Source organism: Monodelphis domestica, chromosome 2 (assembly GCF_027887165.1).
Source record: "Monodelphis domestica isolate mMonDom1 chromosome 2, mMonDom1.pri, whole genome shotgun sequence".
NCBI classification, from domain to species: Eukaryota; Metazoa; Chordata; class Mammalia; order Didelphimorphia; family Didelphidae; genus Monodelphis; species Monodelphis domestica.
The window spans coordinates 487119575-487139690 of record NC_077228.1 but is presented as its reverse complement, the minus strand read 5'-3'; the positions used below and the strand labels follow the sequence as shown (position 1 = coordinate 487139690).

The window sequence follows — 20116 nt, the reverse complement described above, 5'->3', positions numbered from 1 at the left end:
ATCCCCACAAGCCCTTGCTCCACTTCCCCAAAATGCTTTGTAATCCCATGGAATTCTGAAGTGGGCTGAGATCGAGAAGGGATTTAAGCTGATTACAAAGGCTTTTGAGGCTCTTTTGGACTTCCGTTTTGGAGGAGACCCGTCTCTTCCGTGATGTGAGGTTATCTTGCCTAGGCCTCTGGCCTAGGTACGTGTTTTTTCTTATTCTGTATTTTCTTTAATCTTTAACCTTTAATAAACCTCTAAAAAGATAATACTCCTTGCAGAGAGAAACTAATTTCTACCTGCCATAGTCTCTCCCCATATCCCTAAGTTTTAATCTTTATACTAGGTTCCAATATGACCTCAGACACTTCCTAGCTGTGTGACCCTGGGCAAGTCACTTAACCCCCGTTGCCTAGCCCTTACCTTTCTTCTGCCTTGGAACCAATACACAGTATTGGTTCTAAGATAGAAGGTACAGGTTTAAAAAAGAGAGAGAGAAAAAAAAAAGAATACCAAGACACAAGATAAGGGCGGCTGTAAAATTTTTAAATTTACATTAATTTTAAAAGAGTGCTACCTCTGGAATTAGAGGACCTCAGGTTTTTGTTTGTTTTTAAGAGATGATTCAGGATTTGACCCTGATTGACTGAGATAATAGTAGTGCATGAAACAGGGAAGTTAGAAGGAGCATCGATTTCACAGGAAAAGGAAGGTTTCCAATTTTGAATTTGTAAATATTGAAAAGTTGTTGGGAAATAGCAGAGAGAATGTTCAGCCGGAAGTCAAAAATGTAGGACCCGATATTCCAAGGAGAGAATGGAGCTGAAAATATAAACGTGGATCTGATACCATCCTCTTATATATGCTAAATGAAGTCACCAACATGGATAAAAATCACCAAAAATGTTTTTTAAAGTATATTAAAAGTATAATCATATATAATTAAAGTATAGAGTCTGTAAAGTATAGAGAGAAGTATATATTAAAGAAGTGAAGTCTATTTTACAAGTATATGGAGAGAAGAGAGCTAAGGATGGATCCTTGGGGTCATCGACACTTGGTATAAGCAGTGAGTCAGAAAAGAAAACTGAAGAGGCTCAGTTAGAAAGGGGGTGGGAGAGGAGCAGGAGAGAGCTGTTCCCAGAAGCCAATGGAGGAAACAATATCAAGAAGAAAGAGAATGATTAACAGTATCAAATCCAAGTCAGGGAGGGCGATGAGAACTAAGAAGCAAACCCTGGACTTGGCAATTAGAAAATCATTCTCTGCTGACTTGAAGAGAGCATTTTCAAGAGCAGTAAGGATGGAGGCCACATTGTAGGGGACTGAGAGGTGACAAAGTGCTAAAATGGAAACTAAACCACAGCATTTAGAAATTGAGCAGAAAAGAGATAAGGTGATACCTTCTGGGGAAAATAGGGACAAGGAAACAGTTTCTCAGGATAGTTGAGATCTTATCATTCTGTTAGCTGCAGGAAAGGAAGAAACAGAAAGGGGGAAGACTAAAGAAAGATAGAGGAAACAATCAATGCAGTAAAATCCTGCAGTAGCCTAGAACACTTTTTTTGTTTGTGCTTTAAAAATTTTTTTTTTATTTTTATTTTTTAGTAAACCCTTACTTTCCATAGGAGAATCAATATTATGTATTGGTTTTAAGGCAGAAGAGAAGTAAGAACTAGGCAATGGGGGTTAAGTGACTTGGCCAGGGTCATACAGCTAGGAAGTATCTGAGGCAAGATTGGAACCCTGGACCTCCCATCTTCATTCCAGACTCTCTATTCATTGAGCCACCTAATTGCTCCCTATCCTTTGTTTTTGGAGAGGACCAATGATCTCATGGGGCCATGTTTTCCACATATTGGGCAGAGAGGATGCAACCAAATGCCCTTGATAAGAAGGATCACCTCTGAGACTGAAGCAAAGGGAAGAAATGAAAATGTTTTGAAGTATAGAGGAAGACATGGAAGATCCTCAGTCCTCTCAGTAAAATAGATGGAAAAGCCCTCTGATAAGGGACAAAGTATGCATGGAGTTGGGAACAGTAAGAAATAAGAGAAGATCTGGATAATTGCTTTAGAGAATCCTCTCTCAGATACTAGCTGTGTGGTCCTGGACATGTCACTTAACCTCTGTCTGTCTCAGTTTCTTCTTCTGTAAAAATGGGACTAATGAGATAATATTTGTAAAATATTTTTGCAAACCTTAGGGGGCTAGATAAATGCAAGCTATTATTAGTAGTATAGGGAGCCAATCAGAGATGAATATAAGTATTGACACTAGTATTGAGGATCCATTTAAGATTATGTAGCTTGGAAGGAAGTGGGAGCAGGAAGAAGTCTTAAGATAAATCTGGAGGCATCATAAGAAATGACAAGCAAGGCTAACTTTTATTTATTTATTTTTAAAAACCATTCCCTTCCATCTTGGAATCAATACTTTATATTGGTTCCAAGGCAGAAAAGTAAAAGCTAGGCAATGGGGGTTGAGTGACTTGCCCAGAGTTACTAGCAAGTCTAATTAAAAACAAAAACAAACAAACAAACAAACAAAAAAAACAAATCTTAGAAAGAACTTCATGGGATAATGAACAGGGAAATGAGTAGGACCAAGAAAACATCATACACAGCTACAGATTTAGCTCTTGAAAAATAAACTGTGATGTTTTCCTCTAGAGAATGAACTGAAAAATGGAAACATGAAAGACATAATTTATATAAAAAAATAAAATGGGGGAACATGAAAAAATAAAAAGAAGGCAAGGGGAAGCTGGGTAGCTCAGTGGATTGAGAGTCAAGCCTAGAGACGGGGGTGGGGGGGGTGGGGGGGGGTGTCAACCTAGGTTCAAACCCAGCCTCAGACACTTCCCAGCTGTGTGACCCTAGGCAAGTCACTTGACCCCCATTGCCTAGCCCTTACCACTCTTCTGCCTTGGAGCCAATACACAGTATTGACTCCAAGATGGAAGATAAGGGTTTTTTTTTTTAAAGAAGGCAATATTTCCTATTTATTTTCTTTCTATCGATTCCTATATGAACCTGATTTACATAGACTTTAAGCAGAAGCATTATTTAATTTTTCTACTATGTCAAAGAAAGAAGTTTATTTGGCAAAGGATAGCTTATATTCCAGATTATATACATAGAATTTTACTTTAACATTTCTTCTTTCTCATTAGAATGAAACTAGGGTAAAGACTATATTATTCCTTTTCTTTGTAGTAGGCATGTAATACATGTTTGCTGAATTAGTGAAGTTCAATTTCTAAATACAATTTTCTTTAGAGGAAATTTTTTAAGTAAAAGAAAGATAAAAAATTAATATCTGGGGGCAGCCAGATGCCTTAGTGGATTGAAAGTCAGGCCCAGAGATGGGAGGTCTTGGGTTCAAATTTGACCTCAGACACTTTCTAACTGTGTGACCCTGGGCAAGTCACTTAATCCCCATTGTCTAGCACTTACTACTCTTCTGCCTTAGAACCAGCACACAGTAGTGCTGATTCTAAGACAGAATGTAAGGGTTTAAAATATTTTTTTAAAATAAAGTCTATGAACGGACTTTTCCCCCACCCCACCCCCAAAAAGATATATCTAGAGGGTCTGAGAGTACAAAGACAAAGTTCCTTGAATGAATATCTTAGCTTTCCTCCCTTGTAGCATGTTAGAAGGAGTCAGTGGGAAGGTGGCTTTCCCTAATCTTTTCACCCTTGCAGCAGAACCTGACTTGATACCTCTTGTGCCATATATTTCTGCCATGTCAGAAATGAGAGCTCTGAGTAAATGTTTTTTTTTTCTTTTCCTTGTAGACCCACACTACGCAGGCTGCGCCCAGAAGATATGTTTGAAACCTGGGTAAGGAAATGGAAATCCCTTCTAGCTCTTAGATATGGGCATGCCCGCCAAAGAGAAGGTCCCCTTCGCCTCAGCTACCAGTCACTCACATAGTGCAACGCATTCTGTAGCAAGAGTTTCGGAACTAAAGCCAGAAAATTGGGCTTTGAATGCCGGTTCTGTTACTCACTGCATGGATCAAGAAGCCTTAGAAATCCAGTCTAGTTCCCCCATTAGACAAATGAAGAAAGTAAGGCCCAGAGAGCTTAACATACCTTGCTAACGTCCATACTGTAAACCTCTTCAGGCATTCAGTGTAAAGTGAGGGAACTGGACGGGAATATGTTTTAGGTTCCATCTAGCTATGAACTGTATGGGCCTATGAATGACTAAGCAATAACCACATTTAGAGCACTCAATACCTTTCAGGCTCCAAGCTATGCTCCAAGTTTAATGGGTATTAAACTCACTCAAAGTAGTTGAACTCATTGTTGTTTTCAGTTTTGTCCAATCTTTATGACCCCATTTGACGTTTTCTTGGCAGAAATACTGGAGTGGTTTGCCATTTCCTTCTCCAGCTCATTTTATAGATCAGGAAACTGAGGCAAACAGGGTTAAGAGACTTACCCAGGGTCACACAGCTAGTAATTGTCTGAGGCTGGATTTGAACTCAAGAACATGAGTTCCTGACTCCAGGTCCAGCACTCTATCCACTAGCCTTTCTAGTTACCCTGATTGAACTCAGTATGTTTCCCAAAATATTTCTTCTTTTTATCCATTTTCTGAAGTTTCTGGTGTGCTCTGTGCATGCCCCAAGGTAATATGGTTTGGTCTGTAATTATCTGGAACCTGGCTATAATATTGCCATACAGGTCCTAGAAGTCCATGGCATAGGATGGTGCTTTAGCTGAAACATTGCTGGAAAGAGGGCTCCATCATGCGTTCAGGAATTAAGCCCTTCGATGGCCTCCAGGATGGTCCTGCTTCACACTGAATACCACTATCATGTATTTATCATCCCTACTCTATTGGAAACTCCTTGTGGGGAGGACCCATGCTCCATTTGTCCTTATTTATCCAACTCATTGTCTATCACGCACATTGCTTAATCAATTAAGTACTTCTTGAATGAATGAGTGAATGTTCTGATAAGGTATTTTATAGCAAAGCACCACTGCCACTATGCTGAAGGAGTTGGGTATCCCCATTTTGCTTCCTTGGAGAGTGAGGCAAGGGTTGCTGCTTGATCTTTCCTTGTGATTTCAACCCTTGCCGGACCTCCCTTTATTGATTTTTTTTAAACCCTTACCTTCTGTCTTGGAGTCAATACTTGGCTCCAAGGCAGAAGAGTGGTAAAGGCTAGGCAATGGGAGTTAAGTGACTTGCCCAGGGTCACACAGCTTGGAAGTGTCTGAGACCAGATTTGATTTGAACCTAGGACCTCCCATCTCTAGGTCTGGCTCTCAATTCACTGAGCCACCCAGCTGCCCCCCCCCTTTATTGATTTATAACAGCAATTCTTATTGATTTACAGTTTTAGAGAATTGCCTAGGCAGAGGATCAGTGACTTATACAAGGTCACACAGCTATGAGGAAACAAAATACAGTGCTTATCAGAGGTAGAACCTGAACCCAGGTCTTCCAGATTCCAAGACTAGCCCACTATCCACTATGGCATATTACCTTTCTGGCCTAGTTATAGATTTAAATTACCATTTGTTTGCTTTTCCCTTAAGCATAGTCTACTTTTGAACAATCATTCATTCAATACATATTTTGGGGGACAGCTGGGTGGCTCAGTGGATTGAGAGCCAAGCATAGACATGGGAGGTCCTGAGTTCAAATTTGACCTCAGAAACTTCCTAGCTGTGTGACCCTGGGAAAGTCACTTAACCCCCACTGCCTAGCCCTTCCCACTCTTCTGTCTTAAAACCAATATATAGTATTGATTCTAAGGTTAAAGGTAAGGGTTTAAAAAATATGCATTTTCTGGGCACATTCAGTCTTAATGGATACCCTTTACTGATAATGGCAAAGTTAATGATTGCCTGGAAACACTTGGTGCATTAGACTCTTGAAGCTTTGAAGGAGAATATTCAAAGAATGTACAGGGGAAGAGGGTAGTTTCAGGGTCAGTGCTAACTTGTCATCACCCTGGTACCTCCACCCTGAAAACATACACACCATCCAGGAAAGTAGCCAGCCAGAACACTGGGCAAAAGTCCAGAGAGATTTTGATTGGCTTGTTCTTTTTATTTCCTAATGAAAAAAGATTCCTGCTCTTGTTAGAACAGTGGAAATAGCTCCAAAGAAGGACATGCCAATAGTAAGAAGAAACACCAGGACATTCTGTAACAGTGATTCCAGGAGTTTGTTAGATTGAACTAAAATTCATTTATTTCATTTCCTTCTTCCCTACCACAAATTTTTACAGTCATATAAAAAAAGTTCTGTATTATCCATATTCAGGAAAGAATGAGAGAGGAGGGAGCAGAGAGAGAACAACAGAGACAGAAAGAGGGAGGGGAGAAGGAGAAGGAGGAAAAGGAGGAGGAGGAGGAAGAAGGAAGAAGGGAAGGAAGAAAGAAGGAAGGAAAGAAGAAAGGAAGGAAGGGAGGAAAAGAGGGAAGGAGAGAGTAAGGGAGGGAAGGAGGGAGGGAGGGAGGAAGGAGAGAGGAAGGGAGGGAGGAAGGGAGGGAAGAAGGGAGGAAGGAAGGAAGGGAGGAAGGAAGGGAGGAAGGAAGGAAGGAAGGAAAGGAGGGAGGGAGGGAGGAAGAACTATTCAATCCACATTCTCAGTCCATCACTTTTCTCTCCAAAGGGGAATGCATTTTTCTTTGTGAATCCTTTGGAACTGTGATGAGTCACTGTATTGATCAATTACTAGTTCTTTCACTGATGATTATCTCAGCAATATTGCTGCTGCTGTATGGCTTGTTCATCTAATTCTCACTTCACTTTGCTTTGGTTCAGACAAGGGTCTTCCTAGGTTTTTTCTGAAACCATCCTCTTCATCATTTCTTATAGCACGCACACCATAACTTGTCCAGCCTTTGCTCAGCTGATGGGCTTCTGTTCCCAGTTCTTTACCACTCCAAAAATAGCTACTATGGTTTCTGTACATATGGATCTTTTTCCCTCTTTCTTTGTCTACTTGAAGTATTGCCCTACTACAATATTGCTGGTTCAAAGGATATATACAGTTTAATAGGGCGTGGTTCCAAATTGGTTTCCAGAATGCTTAGACTAGATCACAATTCCTCCAACAGTGCCAATTTGGACTTGTGATTTACTTAATCCTCATCCCTCTGAAAAGGGTATTATTATCTCCAATTTATAAAGAATTTGAAATAGGTCTGAGTATATAGGTGACTTATCCAAGGAGACACATTAACAAGTATCAGAGGCAAGGGGCAGCTAGGTGGGTCTGTGGGTTGAAAGCTAGGATTAGTGATGGGTTCAAATTTGGCTTCAGACACTTCCTAGCTGTGTGATCCTGGACAAGTCACTTCACTTCCATTGCCTAACCCTTATCACTCTTCTGCCTTGGAGCCAATATACAATATTAATTCTAAGGTGAAAGCTAAGGGTTGAAAAAACAAAATGAAACAATACAAGTGTCAAAGGCTAGCTTTGAACTGTCTTTGCCAACTCCATATCTTATTCTCTTCCCCCACAGCTTATCAGGTTTCAAGAACACATAAGAAAAAACAAACAAACCCATAAGCAAAGTTAGGCGCCAAGTGCCACATTAGCTATAAAGACACAAAGTGCCTTAGTCATTAAGAGGAGGACAATGGGCAGCTAGGTAGCACAGTAGATTAGAGTGCTATGCCTAGTCCAGAGGTCCTGGGTTCAAATCTAACCACAGATACTTCCTGCTTGTTTGACCCTGGGCAAGTCGTATTGCCTCACCCTTGCCACTCTTCTGTCTTCGAATTGATACTAAAAACAGAAGGTTAAGGATTAAAAAAAAAATAAAAACAAAAGGAGGCAGCCAAGTTTTCCATGGCTAGGATCCACCCAGGCTTCAGCGAGTGGGCTTTGTCCTTCCTCACCAGGAACGGGGCTGAATATAAGGTAAATTTCATGGTTAGGGACCCCCACCAGAGACCTGAGCCTGTGGGGTGGACAGAGAAGAAAGGAAGATGCCTTCTCCGAGAGACAGTAAGAGAGAGCCCATGTCCTTCCCCCAGGACTAGCCCCCAATTCATCCAAGAGTGTTTCCCAACTCTGGGGAGGAGAGATGACACAAGCAACTCAGCACTTGGTAAAGGGGGGAGATCAGAGAGATTTACAGCCTAGGAACCCAAAAGAAAGCAACAGGCAGAGACCTGCTCCCCTCTGTGTCTTACCTAAGCTTTGCTTCTCCCCCAGGGCCAAAGCAAATTCTTTGCACACAGTAGGTAACATATATACACAGACACCAGCACATACATGTGGATAATATATACATGCATAAATACATGCATGCTACATGCTGCTGTATTGATACACATGCATGTGGGTAGCTATATCTAGGACCAGAATACATGCATATATTTAGACACATGTTTGTGGTCATGCGTATACATGTAATCCCAGATGGAAATACTCCACAAATTTGCATTCTCATCCTTGCTCAGGCGCCATGTTAATCTCCATATTGTTCTAACGTGAATCTGTGTGGTCCCAAAGCAAGTGCCATGCCTATACACGTATGGATGCATGCATAGACCCATATATACACACAAGTACAGAAATACACATACAGACACATAAAAACAACACAGTCAATGTGTTTATGGGTATATGTACACACATACATGCAGCTCATTCTATATGTATGTACCCAACACGCATGCACCCAAATACCCAGGTCCATATACACACATGTCTATAGAGACATGTTTGTGGTCATGCATGTGCACATACACGGTCAGACATGAACACGTCTTGCTTTTCTCTCCGATAGACAGATTTGGGTGCCGGAGAGTTCTAAAGTTCATTTCAGATGGCATTTCCAAAGGACAGAGAGAAAAGAAGCCAGGCTGGCAGGGGTTAATGCCTCTCTCTTCGGGGTGTGATAGATGGCAGGAGACAGAGAGCCTGGCCAGCCTAATGAGATCTGATCAGGGTATTCTGCCTAGTCATAATAGCAAATGTAAAAGAGTGAAACTTCACACTCTTCCCTTCTGTTTGCTGTCTGATTTGTATAATAATCCTGCACCCCAAACAAATGCCCCTGTCAAAATTCAATTCCCCGAGGAAGCTGGCCAAGGCCATGCCCACCCTCTTGTTTTTAATAATAATATTTTCCATTTAATCTCTTTTAGAATTTTTGGTGGTTTTGTCCCTTCCAAACTCAAAGGGAAAAATTAGCATTTAGATAGGATTGTGCTACATTAAAGATCAATTGAAATGGAAACAGGGATCATGGGAGGGATGAGGCTCTAGGACTTTTTTTCTTTTTTCTTTTCATTCCTTTTTTTATTTTTTCCCCCCTTCATAGGATGATTCTGCTATGACATTCAGGATGCCCAGTGTCAACAGTAATCAGTATTCATTCTGCTTTTCTCGCCTCGGTCCCCTGGGTGCTGGGCTTTCACATTCGAGCCCCTCTCAGCTCCCTGGAGGCTCACATTTTTTTTTTTATGAATTTGTCCCCTCCAAGCTTTCTTCTCTCTTCGCCACTAATGTTAATAAATGCAGAATGCTAACATCCTTCTGGATTCTGCTTAAGACATGCAAGATGAAATGAGCCTTGACCTCTGCATCTGAGATGCCCTCCCTGGCTCCTCTGCCTCATTCCCTGCCTCCAGCCTCTCTCTTTTATCCCCCCCTCACCCTCAAATACTACATCTTCCACAGATGGAGCCTGGCTTTACTATGAGATCCTGAGCCTTCCCTTTGCCCCAGTTTCTGTCTCCCCCACTGGAACTACTGGGATCTCTGTCTCTCAGAAGAATATAAGCTCTTCCAGGGCAGGGATGATTTCAGACTTTTTCATTTTAGTATCCTCAGTGCCTAGCACAGTGCTTGACACATTGATGTTCAACACTTGGAATTTAATCTCAATCTCCTGCAGCATGGTACAACAGAAGGAGCCCCGGTTCTGGAGTCAGAGGACCTAAGTTCAAATTCTATCTGGGACAAGTACTTGGAGGGGAACCTTGGCCAAATTAATAACCCCTTTAAGCCATAACTTCTTTATCTAGAAGACTGGCCATGGAGGAGTGGTACTGGACTAGAGAAATGGCCTTTAAGGTCCCTTTGGTCCTGGATCTTCCTGTGGAAAGAGTACCAGGGTAGATTGCTGGTGCCATATTGCACAGAATGCCCAGTCTAGAGTCAGCAAGATTTCTGTTCAAAAGCAGCCTCTGACAGTTACTGGCTGTGTGAGCCAAGGGAAGCCACTTCTTCATTATCCTCCTCTGTAAAATGGGGATACTACTATTAAATTAAATAATTAGTTACTCAAATGGAATATTACTATTATGTCTCAGCTTAAAATGAGACTATTTTAAAGACACTTTGAAAACAAAGTGCTCTACATAAATTCTAGTTATCATTATTGTTGTAGTTATTGTTAAAAAGAGATGAGTTCAAATTGTAGCTATACCAGGTACTTGCCTATGTGACCTGAGACTAGTCACTTCTCATCTATGGGCCTCAGTTTCCACTTCTGTAAAATGAGATTGAACTAGATCAGTGGTGTCAACCTGAAATAGAAACGAGGGTTATTAAACCATATATAACAATCCTTGCAGGGCACATATGAATTTAGAAAGTCAATGATAAGATTATCTATGTTTTGTTATATTTTTATTTATTTTGTTAAATATTTCCCAGTTACATTTTAACATAGTTCAGGAAGCATAATAGCCCACATATTTGATACCTCTGGAGCTGAATATCTCTTGGGTATTTTATGGCACAAAGTTAATGATCCTAAAATCCTTTATGGGATGAAGATTTAGAAGATAAGCTTTAAAACTGGAAAGAAATTATCAGATCTAATCATCTCATTTTACAGATGAGAAAACTGAGGCTTCAAAAGGTGGACTTGGCCAGAAGGGATACAGCTTGCCCAAAATTATATATTATTTTGGAGATGGGATTAAAACCCAGATCCTCTGATTATTTAGAACACTCTTTTCAATGTACTGCATTGAAGAGCCATCCCTCAGTATCTCCTGCAAGTTTAGGGGGTATGAGAGGGGAGAGTTGGAGGAAATAATGAGCAGATGGGTACAGAGTATAACAATTCCCAGAGAGCAACCTCGAAATCAAAATAGGGGAATACAGTCTTGGCCCCTAACTAGTCATGCACCTTTTGCTAATTCCAAAAGGGAGATTCATGGGACATTTTCATCAATTTCCTAGAGCACCACAAAACACTGTTTTTGTATACAATGCCTCTGTTAGCTAAACCTTCCAAAGATGGAAGAGGTAACCATTTGAGGAATTAATTTTACTAGTTGACCAGAAATTGCTTGGAGAAAGGGCAGGAGTCAACAACCAACGAACAAGCCAGAGGAAAACAACAGGGAAAAACCATTTATTTAGACCTACTGTGTGCAGAGCACTATCCCAGACCCTGGAGGGGATCAGACATGCAAGGAATGCTATTTGCTTTCTTTTTTTTCCTGGTTGAAACTTGGTCCTCTTCCCTCCCTTCCCAAGTGCTGACTAATCACAGATGTGTTTATTATGTAGGGGAAAAACTTTTGCAATCCAGAGCCTTTTTGCTGAGTAAGCCTATCTTTCTAATTATGCCAGTGTCCCTAGGCCAGGTTGCCATCCCAGGTGTCCACATCCTGATTTCTCTCAGAGAGAGAATGAGTTGGAGATTGTTGTTAAAGCTCCAATATGTTTGCCAAGAAAACCCCAAATGGGGTCACAAAAAGTTGGACACAATTCAAAAACGATCCAACAACAAAATTATTATCATTGACAGTATCAAAGAGAATCATTAATAATAATAATCACAATTATAAGCAGACCCTGATAATAAAATGTTATTATCAATGACCAATTCTAATTCCCGTCTGGGTTGTTTCCTGTAGAAACTCAGGCAAGATGTGGCTTAACACCATATTTAAGCCAAACTTGTAATCTTTTTCATGTGGCTTCAGCTGTTTATTTTCAAATTCAACTGGTTGGCCCAGGTAAGAAAAAGGAAGAGAGAAAGAAAGAGAGAAAGAAAGAAAGAAAGAAAGAAAGAAAGAAAGAAAGAAAGAAAGAAAGAAAGAAAGAAAGAAAGAAAGAAAGAAAGAAAGAAAGAAAGAAAGAAAGAAAGAAAGAAAGAAAGAAAGAAAGAAAGAAAGAAAGAAAGAAAGAAAGAAAGAAAGAAAGAAAGAAAGAAAGGAAGGAAGGAAGGAAGGAAGGAAGGAAGGAAGGAAGGAAGGAAGGAAGGAAGGAAGGAAGGAAGGAAGGAAGGAAGGAAGGAAGGAAGGAAGGAAGGAAGGAAGGAAGGAAGGAAGGAAGGAAGGAAGGAAGGAAGGAAGGAAGGAAGGAAGGAAGGAAGGGAGGGAGGAAGGGAGGAAGGGAGGGAGGAAGGAAGGGAGGAAGGAAGGGAGGGAGGGAGGGAGGGAGGGAGGGAGGGAGGGAGGAAGATATTCTTAAGCTCCTACTATATACCAGTCACTATTCTTGGCATTTGAGATATAAATACAGGACAGTCTGTCCTCTTTGGAGTTAGATACTTATTTTCTTTGCCCCAACCTATACCTACTATAGTCTCACTGCCTTAAAATGTTTGTTTCTGATTATTTCCCCTATTTATTTATTGTTATATTTCACATTCTCTAATATTCTGAGGCAGCTACGTGATATAATAAACAAAACGCCAATTCTGGAATCAGAAAGATTCATCTTCCTGAATTCAAATCTGGCCTCAGACACTGTTTGACCCTAGACAAGTCATTTAACCTTGTTTCCCTTAGTATCTTCATCTATAAAATGAGCTGCAGAAGGAAATAGCAAACCACTCCAGTGTCTCTGCTAAGAAAACCTTAAATGGGGTCAGAAAGTCAGACATGACTGAAAAGATTGAACAACAACAATGACAATTGAATATTCTAGTTTATATTCTCCCAGTCCATTTGGGAACTTAATTCTTGATTCTTGTTGTCTACAGGAAGATGATCTGAATGGAATCCACATCGTGGCCTTTGCTGAGAAGAGCGACCCTGGTAGGAGTCTTTCGTTCTCTCTGGGGCCATGTTGTTTTATGCTTCCATAAGAGTTGACGTGGTCTGGTCATGAAACTCTCTCAAGGGTGTGCCTTCTCATCAGAAAGGATGAGGAGAAGAGGGGAGGGGGTAAGGGGCAGGGAATAAGCCCTGTATCAGTTCTTGGAGCCCAGCATCTGATGTTAAGGCTGACATGAAACTTGTTCTTCTTATCCCTGCCTCCCTGAATATGGATCCAGGAGACACTGAATAGCCCTAGTGGTCATGCATTTGGAATATAGTCAAATTTCAATTCTCTGTGCCAGGAAAAGGAAACATAAGTGTGAACTCAACTGTCCAAATATACAAGGAGAGATACTGAGAATCTAGTACAGAGAATAAAACTTCAAAGTTTTATAAGTACATGGATGTGGGTGTGAGAAGAGTATGCATCTTTTTGTATACTATTTTTTTAAACCCTTACTCTCTGTCTTAGTAATAATTCTAAGATAGGAGAGTGGCAAGGAATAGGCAAACAGGGTTAAGTGACTTTCCCAGGGTCACACAGCTAGGAAGTATCTGAGGTCAGATTTGAATGGAGGACCTCTTGACTCCAGGGTTAGCTCTCTATCCACTGAGTCATCTAAGCTGTCCCTTGTTATCCAAATTTTAACACAGACTAGTACAGGGAAGTGATAGAAGGCTGGCCTTAGAACCAAAAAAGCCTGGGTTCAAATTCTGCTTCAGTCATTTTCAATTTGTGTGACCCTGGGCAAGTCGTTTAACTTTTCAGTGTTGTAGGCAATAAGTTACAGAGAAGTTTGTCCCCCTACATTGGTAAAGGGAGTTTCCCTATTTAGGAATTCAGTACAAACTGACAACAGAATCATAGGTTCCCGATCCCCTCTGATGAGAGTCATTGTGCCACAATAGACAAGTTAATGTAAGAGCAGGTAGGTAGTCCAGTGTATAGTGCCAAATCTAGAGCTTAGAGGTCCTGGGTTCATGTCTAGCTGGGTGACCTTGGGCAAGTCATTTGACCCCAAATGCCAAGCCTTTGCTTGGCATTTTTGTTTTTCAAAGGGAATATTAAAGTCAAGAAAACATAGATTCAAATCCTTCACACACACTAATCACCTGTGTGACTCTATACTAGCTCTGGAGACATAGGACTTGGGTTCAGATCCCACTTCTGATACCTCTATGTTAGTGTTGGTAGAGGGGAAGGGGAATGATGACAAGCATTTATTAAGCACCTGCTATGTGCAAGATATTTTGCATGTGTCATCTCATTAAATCCTCACAACACTCAGACACTTCCCAGCTGTGTGACCCTGGGCAAGTCACTTAACCCCCATTGCCTAGCCCTTACCACTCTTCTGCCTTGAAGCCAATACATAGTATTGACTCCAAGACGGAAGGTAAGGGTTTAAAAAAAATCCTCACAACAACCTTGTAAAGTGGGCACCATTATTATCCCCATTTCACAGTTGAGGAAACTGAAGCAAATAAGATTAAATGATTTGCCCAGGGTCACACAGGTAATAAGTGTTTGAGGTCAGATTTTAACTCAGTTCTTCCTGCTTCCAGACCTCAGTTTTCTTGCTAGTATAGTGAAGGGGTTGAACTAGACAAGAATTTGAAGTTCTATCTAGCTCTATAATCTATCCATCTATCTATCATTCATCCATCCATCCATTTGTCTGTCTGTCTGTCTATCTATCTATCTATCTATCTATCTATCTATCTATCTATCCATCCATCCATCCATCCATCCATCCATCTATCCATCCATCTATCCATTCATCCATCTATATATCCATCCATCCATCCATCCATCCATCCATCCATCCATCCATCCATCTATCTCTCTCTCTGTGTCTCTCCTTATCTCTATCTCTCTGTCTCTGTCTCTCTGTCTCTGTCTCTCTGTCTCTGTCTCTGTCTCTCTCTCATCTATTATGATTCTAGGTAGTCATTTGGCTCCTAAGTGGCCCCATACAACCCATTAAGAATAGAAGTTGAAAAGTGGGTGCTCCCCTCCATTGGTAGAGAACATTCCCTCTATCACTGCGCAGGTATCCCTTCCATATCCTGAGGGACAGGGGTGTAGTGTCCTTGCAATCTGGAAAATCTACACAACATTTTTGAGCCTCCCTTTATACCAGAGAAGTCTGAAGATGTTCTTTTTCTTTTAAGGGATGTTTATAATAACATTCTGTTAAATTTGGATTAAATATTTGGCCATAGACTATAGAGTTTCTAAACTTTTCTGCATCATCTGCATCTGGCCTTCCTGTGTCATTTGCTGATTCCACAAAACTCCCCCAAAATTCCCATTTAGTTTCTTATGCTGACCAATCATATATCAATACCATGATGGAGAAGGTTGGGATGTGGATGTGGAAGGGAAATCTGTAATCATAGTTCAGTTAAAAAACAAAACAAAACATTAGATCCTCCACTAAAGATCTCTTCTGATGATTCATATAACACCAGAAATAATCTTCTCAATGGCTCACTACCTCTGGAAAGTCCTTCCAAGCTGTCAAGGATGGTTGGTTGACTGTATGTCAGTCTGACAACCTGCCTAGCTAAGTTAGAGAGGTTCACACAAGGGTGACTACAGGAACATGGAATCTTTTGGGTTTTAGCAAAACACAAAGATCATCTAATATGTCTCACAGAGGCAGTAATCTTCACTGGTGAAAGAAACATCCATGATAACAAAATTTTGTATCTTTGACAATGACTTTAAAATGATGGTCTGATTATATCATATGCATGGAGTAGTTTATATTAAACATTGTGGTTTTCTGGACAAGCATATCTATTTATGCCACAGAATATTTCCTCTGGATAGAAAGCTGACTGGGGAGAAACCTAATCTAGTCACCAAATTGCATGGAAAATGGGCAGCACAGCTTATCCCTAGATTGACAGTTACTGCTAGGTGAGTGATGTTTTTATAGCCAACCAATGGTTTGTTGTTTTCACTTGTGTTTAAATGAAATAGAAATGGAAAGAGAGCCGGGGGTGGGGGGGGGGAGGAGAGAAAGAAGGGAGGGAAGGAGAGAGAGAAGAGAGAGAGCCAGAGACCCAGAGCGAGCCAGAGCCAGAGAGAGAGCCAGAGAGAAACAGAGAGCCAGAGAGAGACAGAGAAAAAGAGAGAGAGAAGGAGAGAGAAGAGAGGGGAAAAGAGGGAGGGAGGGAAAGAGCGAGGGAAGGAGGAAGGGAGAGATAGAGAGGAAAAGAGAGAGAGAAAGAGAGAGACAGAAACAGAGAGCCAGAGAGAGTCAGAGAAAAAGAGAGACAGAGGAAGAGGGAGAGAGGGCAAAAGAGGGAGGGAGAGGAAGAGGGAGGGAAGGAAGAAGGGAGAGAGAAAGACAGAGAGAAAGACACAGAGAGAGAGAGAGATTCAGAAAGAATAAATTATATTCTTCTCTCTGATAAAGCTTATACCAAAGTAGCAGTATTATATAGTAGAAAGAGCCCTGGATTTGAGATTAGAGGACCTGAGTTTCTCTGAGACCTCAGTTTCCTTATCTATAAAAAAAAATAGGATCCTGGACTAGATGATCTCTCAAGTCCCTTCTCAATTCTCTCAAGTTCTCAATTCCATGCTCCAGTGAGATTTCTGTGTTGGATCTCCAGGGAAAGTGAGGTGCTAGTAGATTAAAAATTCCATAAGGGCAGAAACTTTCTTAATCTTCTGTGTTTCCCACAGTGTGGGGCACACACTAAGCTGTTTATAAATATTGGGAGGTTAAATTATAAGTGAATGAATATTAAAGTTAGAGTCAGCGAAGATTAGTTGTAATTTAAGAAAGGAAGGAGGAAAGAACAATGATCACTTGAACCAGGCAAGTAAGTTATCTTAGAGGAGCTTTGGTTGTCGAGAAATGTCCAAAGGGTTCCAATTTCTTTCTATGTGCTCTGTACCTCTGAGACAGTATAGAGAGTTTTAGCATCATAGAGTCAGAATGGAAGAGAAGCTAAGAGACCATCTACTGCAAAGATGATTTTTAAAGATGAGAAAACTAGGGTATACAGAGATCAGAGAGTCACACACATTTATTTAACACTCACAGCATGCTACGTACTATACTCACTAAGAACAGAAAGAACTAAAAATATCCCCTTCCCTCAAGGAGTTCCCCATCTAATGGAGAAGACAACGTGCAAGCAAAGTATATACAAAGTAAATTAGAGGTAATCTCAGAGGTAGCTAGGTAGCACAGTTGATAGAACATCAGGACCAGAGTCAAAAGGATTTGGGTTCAATTCTAGCTAGTCTCAGATACTTCCTAGCTGTGTGACCCTAGGCAAGTCTCTTAAGCCCATTGCCTAGCCTTTGTCACTTTTCTGTCTTAGAATTGATACTAAGAAAGAAGGTAAGAGTTTTTTTTTTTTTTAATTTTAAGTGGTGACATTTTAACTAAGACTTGAAAGAAGTCAGGGAAGCCAGGAGACAGAGGTGAGGAGGGAGGACATTCCAGGCTGGGGACAGCCAGAGAAAATGCCTGGAGCTGTCTTATGTGAGGAACAGCAGTGTGACTGGGATTGCAGAGTATTTAAGAAGGAAAAATGAAATGTAAGAAGATTGGAAAGGTAGGAAGGGACCAGGCTTTAAAAGCCAAACGGAATGTTACCTTTGTTCCTGGAGGTAATAGGGAGCCACTGGATTTTATTGGCTAGGGAGAGTTCGTGGTCAGACCTCACTGACAGACTGGACAGACCTAGCTACTCTAAAAATGCCTACCCAGCATCCTCTGCCCTTGTTCTAGACCAAAAGAGTGGGGGGGGGGAATAGCCCAAGAAGCCAGTAGCCTAAGATTTACAGGCTGTATCCAAAGAGAATGGGCTTCCTAGCGTTGTGTGGACAGGGATGAAATCATTATTCACAGCAGCCACCTGGCCAGTCTCCAGCAGGCTCCTTCCTCCTCCTCTGCACCCCCAACCCCCCACACATACACATACAATCCCCCCTCCCAGGTTTGTGACTGAGCCTGCCCTCCTCTTGAAAAACAATGGAACAAAGAGGCCTCCCTGAAAGTTGTACTAACCTGTTTGACGGAGATCGGAGCCCCAATGAATCAAGCTCCTGAAAAACGCCTTTCACCTCCTCCCTGCACAAATATCCCTGGGCCCTGATCTTTGCCTGCTCCCAAGGGGGCCCAGGGCAGGGCTAGGGCAGGCCAGCCTTCGAATGGGGGCCTCTGGCACCTCAATGGAGGAAGGGACTCTCAGCCAGAAATAGAAAGGATCTTCTGGGGGTGATCCTGGCTACAAGACTGATCAATCATGGACATCGACATTCTGGGATTTCTCTCCTGGGGAGGGAGGTGGGTGGCAGATGAAAGACCCCTTTCTTTCCAGGCCCACTCCACTCCCATGCCCCCCTTTCCCTCCCCTGGGGGTCCCCCATTGGTCTTGAAGAAGGGCTAAGTGCTACTGCTTGTAGAGCTGACCCCCCACCCCTAAACAGCCCCCCTCACACACACACACATGCACAAAGAGGCATGTGTAAGCTCTCCTGAAACCCAAGGATGGTGGTCAGAAGTGGTGCCCCTGAGCATCTGGGAAAGGATGCTAACACAATGCCATCATAGAATTTTCAAGTTGGAAGGAATCTGGGGGGGGGGGTGGTCATTGAGTCTAACCCTCTCTTCTGATAGACAAGGTTCAGCAAAGTCAAACACCTTGAGATCCCATCATGAGTTAACTGGTAGCAGAACCAGAACCCAGGACACTCACCATCCAGCTCAGTGCCCATTTCCTAGTGGGATTCCAGGCAAGCAGTAAACATTCTCCAAGTGCAACCAGGTGGAGCAGAGGCAATGCCAGGGAGCAGAGAAAGGAGAATGGAGGGGGCAAAGGTACCAAAGGAGCAAGAAGGCATCTTTCAGCAGGAGCCCAGGATGGATGCTTCCAGCCATCTCACCTCTGAAAGATGACTGCTTTTTTTCTCTTGTCTTCCAACAGGAACCCTTTTCAGAATTTGGATTCTTTGTTTAGATTGGAAGGACTTCAAGCCTTCTAACAGGGAGCAGGTTGGCATAATAGATAGAACACTGGACTTTAAAACTGAAAGGGCTTGCAGAGAACCATCATCTAATGCAAATCCTTCATTATATAGATGAGGAATGTATTCATTAGAATCTTGAACCCTTGGACTTCAGTATTTCCCAGAATTCCTCCCCCCCCCCCACGTTTGTATATAGTTCCGTGTAAGCCATGCCCTGGCTCTCTTTTGTGAGTGGGCTGGGTTTAGGCAGTTCTTTTTACTTTAGATATTACTACTAAAACTTTTATAATATAATAGTTATTGAATATTAATTTTAAACCCCACAAGAAACTGAGTCTCACACACAGTTAGTAAGCAGCAGAGCTGGAATTTCAGCTCAGATGCTGATTCTGAATCCATCAATACTTCCACTTCCCTATGCTGCAAGGGAAAGACTTGGGTTCAAATCTCATCCAGACACTTACATATGCAACCCTGGCTAAATCACTTAACCTGAGACTAAGTTCTTCAATTGTAAAATGGATAAAGGATAACTCCTATTTCTCAGTGTCTTCCTGAGGATCAAATGGGATGATATATGTAAAGAACATGAGAACCTTTGGGTGCCATATAAATGTGACCATTGGTAATTGTATTGTTAACTCCATAAATCTGAGTCCCAAGTATTTTAATGCCTAGAGAAGGTAGAAGAAAACATTAGACTTGGAATCAGAAACTCTGTTCCAAGTTGTCTCAATTGTATAACCTTGGGAAAGTCACAGCAACTCTCCAAGCCTTAATTTCTTCATCTGTAAAATGGGGATAATAATAATGGCTCTACCTGCCCCACAGGGTTTTGGGAAATTCAGATGAGATAACAAATATGAAACCACCTAATAAATGCAAGCTGTTATTATTCCAATACTGCCAGTGGCCTCCAGTAATTCTAGAATGCAGGCTACCTCAACCCTTCCCAAGCTGGAAAAATATTTTGTGTTGCTCAGGCCTTTGTTTCATTAAGATGCTATAAATCTTTGGCTAATAGGCTCTTCCTCTGCCAGCTCCCCAGAAGGGCTAGCCAGGAAAGGACATTTTCCTGGGTCTCTGGATACTTTCAAGATTTCCTGGTTGAGCTGCCTTGT

At 41.5% G+C, this 20116-nt stretch overlaps 1 protein-coding gene across 1 annotated transcript in view; it reads left to right on the top strand.

Annotated features, from left to right (window-relative positions):
- CASQ2 (calsequestrin 2) overlaps nucleotides 1-20116 on the top strand; it is a 105278-nt gene that overhangs the window by 64204 nt on the left and 20958 nt on the right. Inside the window, exons 7-8 of the mRNA XM_056819251.1 lie at nucleotides 3788-3833; nucleotides 12934-12988. Coding sequence (XP_056675229.1) covers nucleotides 3788-3833; nucleotides 12934-12988 — 101 coding nt within the window. The remainder of the gene's footprint in view (nucleotides 1-3787; nucleotides 3834-12933; nucleotides 12989-20116) is intronic.